General features: G+C 46.9%; 1 protein-coding gene and 1 long non-coding RNA gene across 3 annotated transcripts in view; both read right to left on the bottom strand.

The window, feature by feature from the left end:
- LOC113897011 overlaps positions 1–8702 on the bottom strand; it is a 28432-nt gene extending 19730 nt beyond the window's left edge. Inside the window, exon 1 of one of the 2 annotated variants that reach the window (XR_003512212.1) lies at positions 8609–8702. This is a non-coding gene — a long non-coding RNA (uncharacterized LOC113897011). Of the gene's footprint in view, positions 1–6742; positions 7094–8608 lie in introns of those variants that run through there. The other variant, XR_003512211.1, reaches the window with a different exon arrangement.
- A 2997-nt stretch (positions 8703–11699) lies between these two features.
- SAXO1 (stabilizer of axonemal microtubules 1) overlaps positions 11700–14153 on the bottom strand; it is a 110042-nt gene continuing 107588 nt past the window's right edge. Inside the window, exon 4 of the mRNA XM_027550789.1 lies at positions 11700–12804. Coding sequence (XP_027406590.1) covers positions 11801–12804 — 1004 coding nt within the window. The 3' untranslated portion in view covers positions 11700–11800. The remainder of the gene's footprint in view (positions 12805–14153) is intronic.

The following is a 14153-nucleotide window of genomic DNA, read 5'->3' as shown; positions in this document are numbered from 1 at the left end:
CCTTCCAGTTACTCAGATCGAAGGTTCTGGAGTCATGCTTGATTCCCTCTTCATCTCACTCTACCTTCAGTCAGCCACTCCATGTGGTCTACCTTCAGAACGTGCCAGGATGGGCCACTTTTCTCACTGCCCCCAACTCCACCAGCCAGGCATCTTTCTCTAGGTAAGAAGCCCCCTACCAAGCCCTGCTGTTACCCTGGCCCACTGCTGCCCCTCAAAGCATGCGACAGGGTGACCACAGTGACAACTAATAGAAACCTGATCCGGGCACTTCCCAGTTGCAAGTTTAATATTGGCTCGCCTTGGAGTAAAAGCCAGATTCCCGGCGGTGGTCTCTGCACTGGCCTGGCCCTGGCCTCAGGACCACTCCCTGGACACACCTGGACTGAAATATGCTCATGTCAGGGCCTGTGCTCTAGCTATTCCTAAGCAGCCTTCTCCCTTCCTTTGAAACTCTCAAGTCTCCCTTTCTCAGTGAGGCCCACCCTGACTACTCCGTTCAAGACACCCTGGGTCTCCCAGAACTCCCAGGTCCTCTTAATCCTGATGACCTTTTCCTTTTACCATGGCTCTTATCACCTTCTAAGTTACCATACACATGATACTTTTTATCATGTGTTTATTATTGCATTTATATTATATATTATACATTATTAGATATACGTATTTGTTGTTGTTTAGTCACTAAGTCGTGTCCAACTCTTTTGCAACCTCCGTGGACTATAGCCTGCCAGACTCCTATGTCCATGGAATTTCCCAGGCAAGAATTCTGGAGTGGGTTGCCATTTTCTTCTCCAGGGAATCTTCCCAACCCAGAGGTTAAACCCACATCACCTACATTGGCTGGCAGATTCTTTACCAGTGAGCCACCACGGAAGTGCATGTTAGTTTTACAGTATATTTTTGTTTGTCTCTCCCCGACTAGACAATAAGCCCCACGAAGGGTAGGATCTGCATCTTCTCTGTTTACTGATTAGCCCAAAGCATCTAATAAATATTTTCTGAAGAGATGACTAAATCTATGTATGCACGTATGTACAGATGGCAAGAAAAGGAGAAGTGTGCCCAATGCTGTGACAGATGGGGCATCCTGTCCCTCCTAGTGCTGGAGCTAAGACAGCAGTTGTGGGGCAGAGGGGAGAGGGAGGCGTATCCAGGGAGAGGGGGCACATATGACGCGACGTGTGGAGGGAGAAGGCAAGGTTCCTGAGCAACCACCCACCAGACCAGGGACTCACTGGATGCAAGCTCGCTGGGAAACTGGAGAACGCCTACAGGCTGTCTGGATGGGTCCCCCGGGGGTGGCCCCGGGGCAGGAGGGTGGTGAGAACTGTAGCTGACCCAGGAGTCTGGGGAAAGGGCTGCACAAACACTGTCATAACCTCAAGTCAGATGGACCCCCGGGGCAGCCAGGCACACAGAGGTAGGACGTACAGCCATCACCAGAGCCCAGGACGCTGCCTCCCTTTGAGAGCTCATAACAAAACCAACACAGTAGATGGACCGTATGTTAGCAGATCACAAGATGAAAATATATTTTTCCTTGGAAAATCCCAAGGGATCTTTTTCTAGAGTCTAAAGTGATTATTTTAGATTGAAAGCTTAAAATACAAAAAATCTCTGCAAATAACCTTTATCTCTGGATATAATCATTCCTTTTTATATATTTGACTTGTAAAGCAAGTGAGCATCATGTAAAGAAGTCCTATTACAACTTAATCCATATTTTTATATCTGTGTGTGAGTGTGTGGGGTGTGTCCAGAAGTAATTCTTAAGTCTGAATGCTAACTCAGTACTAGGTACAGTGAAGAATCACTCATACAGACATAGTTCTTTCCATCTTATTCTTTCAGAGGCCACACACCTGCAAACTGAATGGCCCCTTGAACACTCCAGGGGCCTCCCTGGCGGTCCAGCGGCTGTGCTTCCTCACTTCCAACACAGGGGAGCATGAATTTGATCTCTGGTGAGGGAACTAAGGTCCCACTCGCTACACAGTGTGGGCAAATAAAAACTTTTTTTACATACAGCATTCCAAATTGTGTTCTTTTTTCTCAACCTCCAGCGTCTCTTGCTTCTATCTAACTAGCATCCTCCTTCGTCCAAATCCAAGATCAGATCAGTCGCTCAGTCGTGTCCAACTCTTTGCAACCCCATGAATCGCAGCACGCCAGGCCTCCCTGTCCATCACAAATTCCCGGAGTTCACTCAGACTCACGTCCATCGAGTCAGTGATGCCATCCAGCCATCTCATCCTCTGTCGTCCCCTTCTCCTCTTGCCCCCAATCACCCCCAGCATCAGAGTCTTTTCCAATGAGTCAGCTCTTCGCATGAGGTGGCCAAAGTACTGGAGTTTCAGCTTTAGCATCATTCCCTCCAAAGAAATCCCAGGGCTGATCTCCTTCAGAATGGACTGGTTGGATCTCCTTGCAGTCCAAGGGACTCTCAAGAGTCTTCTCCAACACCACAGTTCAAAAGCATCAATTCTTCAGCACTCAGCCTTCTTCACAGTCCAACTCTCACAGCCATACATGACCACAGGAAAAACTATAGCCTTGACTAGACGGACCTTTGTTGGCAAAGTAATGTCTCTGCTTTTGAATATGCTATCTAGGTTGGTCATAACTTTTCTTCCAAGGAGTAAGCGTCTTTTAATTTCATGGCTGCAGTCACCATCTGTAGTGATTTTGGAGCCCAGAAAAATAAAGTCTGACACTGTTTCCACTGTTTCCCCATCTATTTCCCATGAAGTGATGGGACCGGATGCCATGATCTTTGTTTTCTGAATGTTGAGCTTTAAGCCAACCTTTTCACTCTCCACTTTCACTTTCATCAAGAGGCTTTTTAGTTCCCCTTCACTTTCTGCCATAAGGGTGGTGTCATCTGCATCCAAGGCATCATTCAAAAACATCTTTGCTGTTCACAAGGTTTGTTTTACAAATGTCATTTCCTCCAATGTCCTGAGCAAGGCTGTGAGTAATTGGCCAAGTTACTTAACCTCTCTGAGCCTCAACTCCCTGCCTGGACAGGAGAATAACAAACACAGCAGGGCTGTGTGTGGATAAAATGAGGTGGTGTGTGCTGGTGCTGTGGGAAATCGACACAGGAGTTCGCACTTACGTCCCCTGTCCCATGCGTGAACATTCCCAGGTTCCCTGGGCCTTGTACTTGGCTGTGCCATAACCTCCCATTTATCAAGAAGCCAAACAACCTCAGTGGCTGGTGAACAGGATGTTTCAGCACTCAGAGCTGACCCCGAGGCCCGGCAGAATCCACTGGGTTTCTGCATCATCAAAAAAAGGTCCAACCACATGTTTGCAAGCGTGTGTTGTACTACATTCTAAACTTCTTTGAAAAAAAAAGTGCAATGATCTCTTGGCAGCGTTTCTCCATGTATGCTCCAATGGGTCTTGCACAACAAAAGGACTCTGTTGTCAGAGTTGGAAACTATTGTTTCCTGCTCAACATCCATCCCTTGCTTCCCTGGAAACCACATCCCAGTTTTCTCTGGGGCAGCCCCCTCACCCCAGCTCTCCTACAGTTCATGTAGTTTTCATGGGATTGACCCCACATGTGTATACACTGCTCAGTCCAGGGGTGTCTGGGTGATCCTGGCCCAGAGAATGAGTATTTTCCATTTCCCTGGCCAGGGCCATCAGTTCAGGGAACAGCATGAGACTCAGCCAAGCAAGAGAGACTCAATTCAGGGAAGTTTACTAGAACCACTGGAAAGGAGAAGCACTTTAGCTAAAAGGATGCTGTAAACTCACAATTGCTGGAAGCTACCATGTAGAAAGGGCCTGAGAAGGCATGTAGAAAGGGCCTGAGAAGGCAATGCAGAGGGAAAGAACGCTCCTATGACAGCATTCAAGCCCCTGGTTCCAGCTATGCCTGAAGGCCACAGACAAAGCTCTAGACCGCTCAACCGCCTGAACCAACAAATACTCTTTTTTAGTTTGAGTACTTGTAATTACAAGAATTCTAATTCACGGCCTGGAATATACAAAGTTAAACAAGGTGCCTTTACTATAGAAAGTGAAAGAAAGTGAAAGTGAAGTCACTCAGTCGTGTCCGACTCTTTGCGACCCCATGGACTATAGCCTGCAGGCTTCTCCGTCCATAGGATTTTCCAGGCAAGAGTACTGGAGTGGGTTGCCATTTATAGGGCTTCACAGAGACTTCAAAGGATCAAAATGCATCATGCATCTCCAACAGGAGGATATAATAGGCAGCCTCTCCCTGATCTACATGTCCAATGAACATATTTGAAGACCATATCCCAGGGCTGGTATTCCACAGAAAAGACATTGGGCTGATACACATTACCTGTAGGTTAACCTTATATTAAAATACTCCAAATCCCCATTCCCTTTTATTCTGAGACAAATGGGAATTTATTTTTCTAACACTGTTGATGCATTTACCCAGACTTTTAAAATGTGTATGATTTTTTCTTCTTTTTACTAAATTGGGGTCATATGCACAAACTGTGGTGTATTTTCCAGACTCAATAAAATATGTATGCACATACGTGTGTGTGTGTGTGTGTTATACTGGGATGATTCATGAGCTGCCATGCTTTTGAATACTGCATTTTTTAATAGTCTTTTTTTTTTTTTGGCCTCTAGTCCCAGTGCCAAGCTATTAGTTGTCTGTGCTTTCTGTTCTAAATGTGTCATACTAGCAGCAGTCTTTCTCACTCTTCTGTGGGCTAATAAACAGGGAAAAAACTCATTGGAAGTCTGTGTGTGTGTGTGTTTTTTTTTTTTTTTTTAAAGTGGAGGAGAGGGGCCAATATGCTGAGAGTGCACACTGTGTAAAGTACCTGAGTTTCCACACATGAAATGCATGTCAATGACTTTGGCAGCTTACAAGATGCTTATTTCCAGGTCTTGCCTCAGTTTTGGACAGCTGAAGTTTCCAAATAACTGACCTCTGAATGTAAGAGGTGTTACAATGCTTAGCCAAGAATTGAGTCTCTCCAAGTCAACAGTAAGCACTGTGCCCTGCTTAGAAACTCAAGTGAAAAGTTTTGTTGTTTTTTTAAGCCCAAGAGAGCCTATTGCCCAAAAAATTCCATTTCTTAGTTTATAAGTCATTCACTGGCATAGATGTGTCAAACTGCAGTCATTTTACAGGCATTTTGTCTGCCTTAAGCAGCTACTTGCCTGTTTAAAGGGTGTTTGCAGGCTCCTCTGTTTTCTGCTCCTATAACATGAAATGCCTTCCCAGGTGGCACCAGTAGTAAAGAACCTGCCTGCTAATGTGGGAGACGCAAGAGATGGCAGTTCGATCCCCAAGTCGGGAAGATCCCTGGAGGAGTGCATGGTGACCCACTCCCATGTTCTTGCCTGGAGAATCCCATGGACAGAGGAGCCTGGTGGGTACAGTCCATGGGGTCGCAGAGTTGGACATGATTGAAGTGATGTAACATGCATGCATTGGGGTCACATAGAAGAAACCAAGCTTCACCCCATCATTGAAAGAACAACCTTGGTCCTGATGAGGTAGGCAGGTCACAGGTATACAGACAGGCTGTCTGGTTTGGGCAGCAAAAGCCCAAGAAAATCAGTGTTTTAGATTCAGCCACAGGAGTGGAAAGTTCCCGAATCCTTTCAGTTAGCATCAAGCTGTGTTTGCTGCCACTCCTCAAGACCTGACAAGGAAAAGCCATCAGTACGTCTCATATTAGCACCCTAGGGCCCAGAGGCAGGGACCCAGGCACCTGTGGCCCAGAAGGAGGACTTAAAGAGGAGCCCAGCTTAGCACTACCCTGATGCCTTTTCCAGAATCCAGAGCACATGTTCTGAAAGGTTCACAGTCTCCTAGGCTCCCCCAGGGCACCCTCAAAGTGCGGAGCGGACAACCACCTGCTCAGCCAGCCATGTGGAAACTCTGAGCTTGTCCGGCCAAAGAAAATGCCTCTGCCGGCCCCCACCCCCAGCGCATATGCTCAGAAGGGCCTCTGTCCTCTGCTTCAAGGTCTGAGGACCAGATGTGCGCCTGGGTGATGGCCTGGCAGGTCTGAGGAGCCAGGGGGCCATTTAATCCTCAATTAGGACCCGTACACATCCCACCAGCCCAGCTACTTCCTCACGACAGCTGCACAGCTGAAAAGCTCTTTTGGAGATTATGGATCACTCAGTGCATCTTCAAGCCCTAAATGACCAGATCGCCAAAAGAGAGCACCCCTCTGGGAAGGGTCTGTTGTGCTGATCCTAGTGCCTTTGAGCAATCTGCTTCCCTTCTGCGTTACAGGTAGAAGTGTGGAAGAGGGTGGGGAGGACAGCTGCTCTGGTAACATTACTGCAAATACTTTTAGGGCAGTGTGACTACAAATGAAAAGGTATTTGTAGACAGAGCAGGGAGTGCTGGCTCCCTCGTCACCCCCAAGCAAGGCCCTGGCCAGGACTGATGCCCCTGGTGTCAGAACTGGGCTGTGGTTTCTGCTTCAGTAGAAGGCTCTCTCTGAGCCCCGAGACCCTCCTCCATGAAACCGCTGGTGATGTCTGAAACGGGTAAGGAGGACAGCAGCTGGGGCCGAGGATGGAGTGGGAGAATGCTGTCCAAAGCCATATGCACAGCCTTGGGGAACAGCCTGGGGTTTAGAAGGTAGTGGCCCAAGATCCAGGACTCTCTTCACGGCAAACAATAGCTGACCTGGTACGTATTCTATGCTGACTGCCCACGTTCACCTTTCAGTCCCTTCAGGGGAAAAACTCACCCTCCAGGTGCACTTACCAGTGGAGAAGACCCCAAGAAAGTCCATTAGTCTTGCTCCACCTTCAGTGGGCTCTCTGCCCAGGCAAGGGTGGCTGCCAACTCGAGCTCATCTCCAGCATACCCCCACACATACACCATTCAACTCTTTTAAGCAATAATGAAATTATAAAATACCATAGTGAAGAAGATGGGAGGAGGGTCATCAGTGAACAGGGTTTTCAAAAAAATGGAAGAAGGCAGGAGAGAGACTGAAAAATAATGACTGACAAGCACGGAGCAGACAAGCCCAGAATAAAAATACCACAGGAATGCTGGGGCTGATAAGGAGTGGGTCTGACAGGCAGAATCTGGCAGGAGCTCAGGATCTGAAATAGCAGGTACCACAGAGAGCAGACGGACAAATGGTGCTAAAAGTGGAGCCTGCTGAAAGAATCACTGACAACGGGCCCTGCCTTCCCCAGCCTCTAGCCACTGTCTGGCCTAAGATCTTGGAGCCAAGGCCAAAAAAGGGGGCCCATCTTCAAAGACATTGACTCCTGCAAAAATGCAACAAGCAGTAGATTGGAGATTGGTGCTATGTTTCTATCATAATCGGGAGGCCAACTGGAAAGGGGGGGGCTGATCTTCAAAAAATCCAAGTGATGTGCGAGAGTCTTTAACCACACAGGCAGTCCTCATTGTAAGGTGAACGAGGGAATGAGAGGTGCCCTGGCCACCTAGGCTGCTGACACGAGGCTGCCCTGAGCAAAGCACAGGCAGGAAGACACCATCACTGGCAGTGGCATATCCCAGTAGATGCCCCCAGTCACCATATCACAAACCAGCAGGCCACACTCACTCCACCAGAGTCTCCACACCAACTAACCCCACCACCTCCAGCCCATCTGCCTCACCCTGAGATCCCACTTTCTTCGAGCAGAATAGATCTTTCCCATCTTTGAACTGTAAAAGCCCCGCCTATTCGCTTCTCCAGAGTTTCAGCCCAGAGCATACTGGATTCTGCCCTGGAGCAGGTTCCCTGCTTGGCCATACTTTTCTGTTTGCATTTGATTTCTGGTCTCTAATAATTTTTCTTTTATAACATGCTGAAAGCCTTGGAAACCCTGGAATGTGGTAGGTGATTAAGCTCCGACTTCATTCCCACAAGTGAGAAAGGCATGAAATAAATTATGTGTGTGTATTTCAAGAGAAGACAATGTGTTTGAAGTCTTCCATCATCAGAGTTTGTTGAATAGGATGCTATGGAGTCTTTGAGCAGTGTGCGCACACATGTGCATGGGTTTTCATAACTGTAAAAGAATCTTTTTCCAACAGTCTCTTACATGGGAGCCCAATACATAGAACTGATTACAAGAAGCTGCCATGGGAGATCCTGGGATGGAAATCAAGACCCCATCAGCTCAGATCACTGTCTTTTCCTTTCTTGTGGCCCTAGTAATGTTCTTAAATGACATCTCCAGGCAGTACAGTTACCAACCTCAACTCAGAACAACTAAAAGTAAATGAACTATAAGAAAAAAGGAGGCATTTAACACTATATAAAATATACAAAATTTAAAATATGAGCAGTGGGACTTGCCTGGTGGTCCAGGAGTTAGGAATCCACCTGCCAGTGCAGGGGACACAGGTTCTATCCCCGATCTGGGAAGATCCCACATGCTGCAGAGCAGCTGAGCCCGAGCCACAACTACTAAGTCTGCACTCTAGAGGCCAAACCCCACAAAAGAGAAACTGCAGCAACGAGAAGCCCGAGCACCGCAACTGAGGATAGAGCCTGCTCGCTGCAACCAGAGAAAGCCTGTGTGCAGCAGTGAAGATCCAATGCAGCCAAAAACAAACAAATACTTTAAAATAAGTAAATAAAACGTGAGCAGTTGTCCTTACCTGCACACTTGTAAACACTGAACAATAAAATCACAGGTAGTCGCAGCAGGCAGAATTCAGCAGTCTTCATCATCACCACCACCATTGTCGTCATCCTCATCTACATTTAATAAGTTAAAGATAAGCCATGCCTAAGTGATTGATATATACTCTATCATTCAATCCAAACCACAAAACCATGAGACCAGTATTATCCACATTGTAAAGAATTTGACCAAAGCCCATAGCTAGTGGGTGACAAGGACCAAGATGCAAACCCAGGTCTGCTGGACTCCCCTCATATGCTCTTAGCCACTGTGTTCCACTAGTACCCATAAAAGCCACTTGTGTCCTTCTTTATGTATTTTATGAATTTATTTGTATTAACTACTGTCATAAGAAGGACTGAGAGTAGGAGAGAGCCAATTCCTCAAGTCCTAGAGAGACAGATAAGGCAGAGATGCCCTGGGTGGGTCATCTAGCCTGGAGTCACCATGGAGATGATCCTAAATGTCACAAAGACCCCAAGGGGGCTCAGTGCTCCTAAAACAGTCCGATCTATCGATCTTTCTCCAGTTTCTTCCCTTCCTACTCATCAGAAAAGCTTATTAGTTTTGACATTACCACACAATCTTATATAACTATATTAAGAAGCGGGAGAGAAGGAAGGGGTGTAAAAGAACTAAAAATACCTAATCTACCAAAATAGACTAGGTCTAAAATCAATGAGTCAACAGACAACAGTATATATATATAACACACACACACACACACATACTATTATAGGGGGGCTTTCCTGGTGCCTCAGAAGGTGAAGAATCCACCTGCAATGCAGGAGACACGGGTTTGATCCCTGGGTTGGGAAGATCCCCTGGAAAAGGGAATGGCTACCCTCTCCAGTATTCTTTCCTGGAGAATTCCATGGACAGAGGAGTCTGGCAGGCTACAGTCCACGGGGTCTCAAAGAGACATGACTGAGCGATTTTCACTTTCATACTAATATATTAGTATATATACTATGGACTTCCCTGGTGGCTCAATGGTAAAGAATATGTCTGCCAAGAAGGAGATGCAAGTTCAGTTCCTGGGTTGGGAAGATCCTCTAGAGGACGAAATGGAAATTCACTCCAGTATTTTTGTCTGGGAAATCCCACAGACAGAAGAGCCTGGTGGGCTACAGCCCATGGGGTCACAAGAGAGTCAGACACAACTTAGCAACTAAAACAACATTATTAAGGAATTTGAGGGAAAATATTAGTAGAAACAGATCCAATTATTTACAATTGTTCTCTGGGGAAGTTATAATAGAGACTAAGGGGTGGCTGCTTAAGAGACTCTGCCGTTTTATAAGCATTTTAATACCATTTAGTTTTTCAAATCAAGTGCCAATATTCCTTTGATCTGTGAAAAATGATGAAACAAAAATAATAAAACCTACCCTCCTAAGTGGCCTCCTTTAGCTTAATGGCCTCCAGAAAGGAGTTCAAACAGAGACAGTACAATTTGATATGGTTGGTGGAGCCATGAGATCTGAGTCACTGCAGATGGCAGGTGCCTGGTGTTGAGTCAAGAGCCCTGGATCTTGAAACAGAAGACCTGGGTTCCAGTCTTGGCCTTGGTGCTCCAAGCTCTGTGGCCTTAGGCAAGGTGCATCATCTCTCCGAGCTTCTTTATCCCATAAGGGCAGTCATCCACACCTGATACAACCAAGAGGATTAAATGCCATAAATCCCAATCCAGTGACACAAACTAACCTCACGGTAAGAAGACAATGAGTGGGGACCTGAAAGTCTGGGCCAGGGAGGTGAGAGCCATGGAAAGATAGACTTGAATAAGACATACAGGCTTCTTGCCCATGAACCAGGCACTGAACTGAAATTTCCTTTCCCCTCCATGCTGTTTCCCAGTTCTCTGATACCACGGAGTATATTTTAGGGTTCTACAGACTCAAAAGAGAGGCAGATAACCCAAGCGTCAATCTGCATCCCCCTGGATGAGGCTTACACAGACCTTGAACCCATCTGATCCCTGCCTGGGCCATCTTGAACAAAGTCCCTCCTTGACTCCTTTTAATTTAAAAAAAAAAAAAAAAATTTCTCCAAATTCCTTAACCTTAGGATCAAACCTTAGGCCCCAAAGAGGAACCTCCAACCCTTTCTCCATTATCACTATGTCACACTTTGTGAGAGGCCTGGTCATAGCTGTCATTTTAGGACAAGTGGGTCCAGGCTTCCCAGGAATCAGCCCAATGTGCACCATTTTTTCCAGGTTCGGAGCATTTAGAAGAGCTCGTAACTTAAGGGCCAGCTGGCAGCTGCCTGGTTGCCAAGGGCTCCCTTTCTCCCCACCCCCGCCCCCTCCCTGGATTCAGAGCCTGCACTAGCTTGGGAATGAGAGAGGTCTGGCAGTCCATGCTTTCCTAGGACTGCCATAGAACCTTGTCCTTTCCTTCCATCTGTCTCTCTTTTGAGTCTGTAGAACCCTAAAATATACTCCATGGTACCAGAGAACTGGGGAACAGCATGCTGGGTAAAGGAAACTTCAGTTCAGTGCCTGGTTCATGGGCAAGACTCATGACAAGACTCAACCATCAGACAACACTGTTGTTACTGGTATGTCATGATGTAAAGAGGTAGAAAGATGCCCTGTGAAGCAGCCCTCGGCAGAGAGGCCCAAAAACAAGACTCCAGGTCAGGCCTGAGGCACCCCTACCAGGATGAGGAGGCAACAAGAGAGTTAGGCTGAAATATCCCCAGAGGTCGCAAGAGACATGGTCTGCTCTGAGTAGACAGCACGTGGCATGAACACACAGACCTGCAGATTCAATCCCCCCAAAATGAAGTTTATTCTTTGGCACTTCATACTTGGCAAGGGACGATCATAATGTCAATTTATACAACGATTAAACTAGTAAAATACATCTGGATGGGAAGGAAACCTCAGAGACCAGCTTTGATTCCATGAGCACAAGGTAAAGGGCCCAAGATGGGGAGACAGCAGAGGGAGGGTTAGGGGACTTAATCAGCCAGTGATTAAATGTCATTTTCCTTGAGTCAAGTGATTCTCATTTTATTCAAGTGTCCAGGAAATGACGATGAATTTTTTTTTTTCATTTTTGGGGAATTCTTTTTTTTTTCTTTTTTGGTCCAATGAATAGCTCAACCATATGATTTTATAAGTATTGTGCAATTTCTAAATTACAACCTTTAAAAATCAGGCTGACACTGTCAACTCCTGCTGGTTTGGATTTTCTGAGTCACCTACAGAAAAACGGCTGCTCCGCCGAGAGCCTGTCTGAGAAACGGGCCTGTATATTCTGTGCCCCAAAGCATCTATTTCCTCAAAGATGTAGCCAGGAGGCTCAGGGTATGAAGCCAGGCACCTGCTCATTTCCTTAGGAGTAAAGCTGATGGTGTATGTGGTCTGGCCCTCCACAGGGATATTTCCTTGGGGCCCAGACCAGACGGGCTTGCAGCTTTTGGTCATCATGGGCAGGTGGGGCACGTAGTGGGCTCGTGTGGTGGTCAGGCAGTCCAAGGGCTCAGTGGGAAGGTTCAGCTGGGGGATGGGCTTGGCTGGCTCTGTCCGCGTGCTGGCCCACTGCTTGTAGTCCTCTTTGGTCGTGGTGGAGCCTTCAAAGCGGCCACCCTTCTTGACCGAGAGCGCAGGCCGGCAGGACTCAGCTGGGGCACCCTTAGGGTACGTGTAGTGGGTCTGCACTGTTGTCAAAAGGTCCATCTTCTCTTCAGGAGGGACATACATGGAGGGAGGTTTGGAGAACACTTGGGGCGTTGGCCAGGCTTGGTACTTATCTCGAAATTCAGTGGTGTTGGAGAAGGGCGTGTCGAGCCCATAAGGCCTGGCAGGAGGTTTCAAGCTCTTGGCTGGCTCCCCCATCAGACCCCGGTATGACTCTTTGTGGGTGGTGAGGCTTTCAAAGGGGATTTCACAGGGTCTGAACTTCTCTGACTCATGCACAAAGCGCTTCTCCAAGGGGTGGGCCACGTAGCTCATCTTGTAGTTTGTCAGATCCTCCAGGGGGACGTTACAGAGCTTGGGCACAGCTGGAGGCTTACAGCTCCTGGTGTTCACCAGGCCCTTCATGGAATAGTCGTCCTGCTGTGTGGTGCGACTATCAAACTTGGTTGATGCTGGCCGGTAGTGGTGAGGTGGACGAAGCAGCTCGCGTCTTGGTTGGTTCCAGGGTAAATAGTCGGCTGAAAATAAAGCAGAAGTGTTGATTATTCATAAATCCAATCACTCAACCTACATGTGTTCCCAGAAGCCCCAAAGCCACAAGCCAGTCTTCAGGGAGATGTTACAGGAAACAGAGGAAAACCAGACTAGATCCCTGCCACCACCTCAACCAAGGGCTTGATGTTTCAACTTGGTGGTATTTGCAGATTATCGTGCAGCAGAAGGCTTCTCAGGTGGTGCTGGTGGTGAAGAACCCGCCTGCCAATGCAGAAGATGTAAGAGATGCAGGTTCGATCCCTGGGTCAGGAAGATCTCCTGGAGGACGGCGTGGCAGCCCACTCCAGTATTCATGCCTGGAGAATCCCCACGGACAGAGGAGCCTGGAGGGCTACAGTCCATGGGGTCACAAAGAGTCGGACATGACTGACGTGACTTAGCACGCACACAGATGCAGAAAAGACTACTTTATAGGAGTCTCATCACACCCACAATGCTGCATGGAGGGACTGTAGAGGGTCCACGGCCACGAGTGGACCCATGGAACGGATTCCAACAGAGTCCAACTGCTGGTTTTCCCTCATCCGAGAACAGTTCCATTCCTCTAAGGGAAGGTGCCCTCTGTGAATCAGCAAAGAGTGACTGGGAAGGTACATGCAGAGCAGTGAGACCAAGGATTCACAACCCAGCCCTGCTGGGCCACCAGCCAGACATGCTAGGCCTCCTGGTCATCCATGGGGCAATCACCATTACGTTCCTATCATCACACATACACTGCACATACATCAAATACGGCACTCCAGGGGAATAAGGGGGACTATGTTGGCTAACCAACTCTGAATCCACAGGGAATTCTCTTGCCTACAACTTTACAAAGAGAACAAAAGCAGTCTTTGAGGTATATAGCTAATACCAGTGGAGTCCACAGGCACACTTTTTTTAAACAGCTTTCTTGAGGTATAGTTTGTATAAATATAAATGCACCATTTATACTTATATAAATATAAAATGCACCATCTTACACACATAATTTAATAATTTCTACACAGTTGTGCAACAACTTATAATCAAAATCTAGTTATGCCGAATCCCTTGCTGTACCACATAAATTAACAAAACATTGTAAATCAACTATACTTCAATAAAAAAAATTTTTTAATCTAGTTATAGAACATTTCCATCACCACCCTAAAAATCCAATCAAGCCAATTTGCAATCTTCATTCTCATCCCTGGGCAATAATTAATCATTTCTTGGTCACTATGAATGTGCCTTTTCTGGACATTATCTATAAATGGAATTGCACAATATATCGTGTTTTGTATTGGCTTCATCCACGAAGCATAATGTAAAGGAGGTTCATCCCTGTAAC

Source organism: Bos indicus x Bos taurus, chromosome 8 (assembly GCF_003369695.1).
Source record: "Bos indicus x Bos taurus breed Angus x Brahman F1 hybrid chromosome 8, Bos_hybrid_MaternalHap_v2.0, whole genome shotgun sequence".
NCBI lineage: Eukaryota > Metazoa > Chordata > Mammalia > Artiodactyla > Bovidae > Bos > Bos indicus x Bos taurus.
The sequence above is the reverse complement of the archived record's forward strand: the minus strand, read 5'-3'. Positions and strand labels throughout refer to the sequence as shown.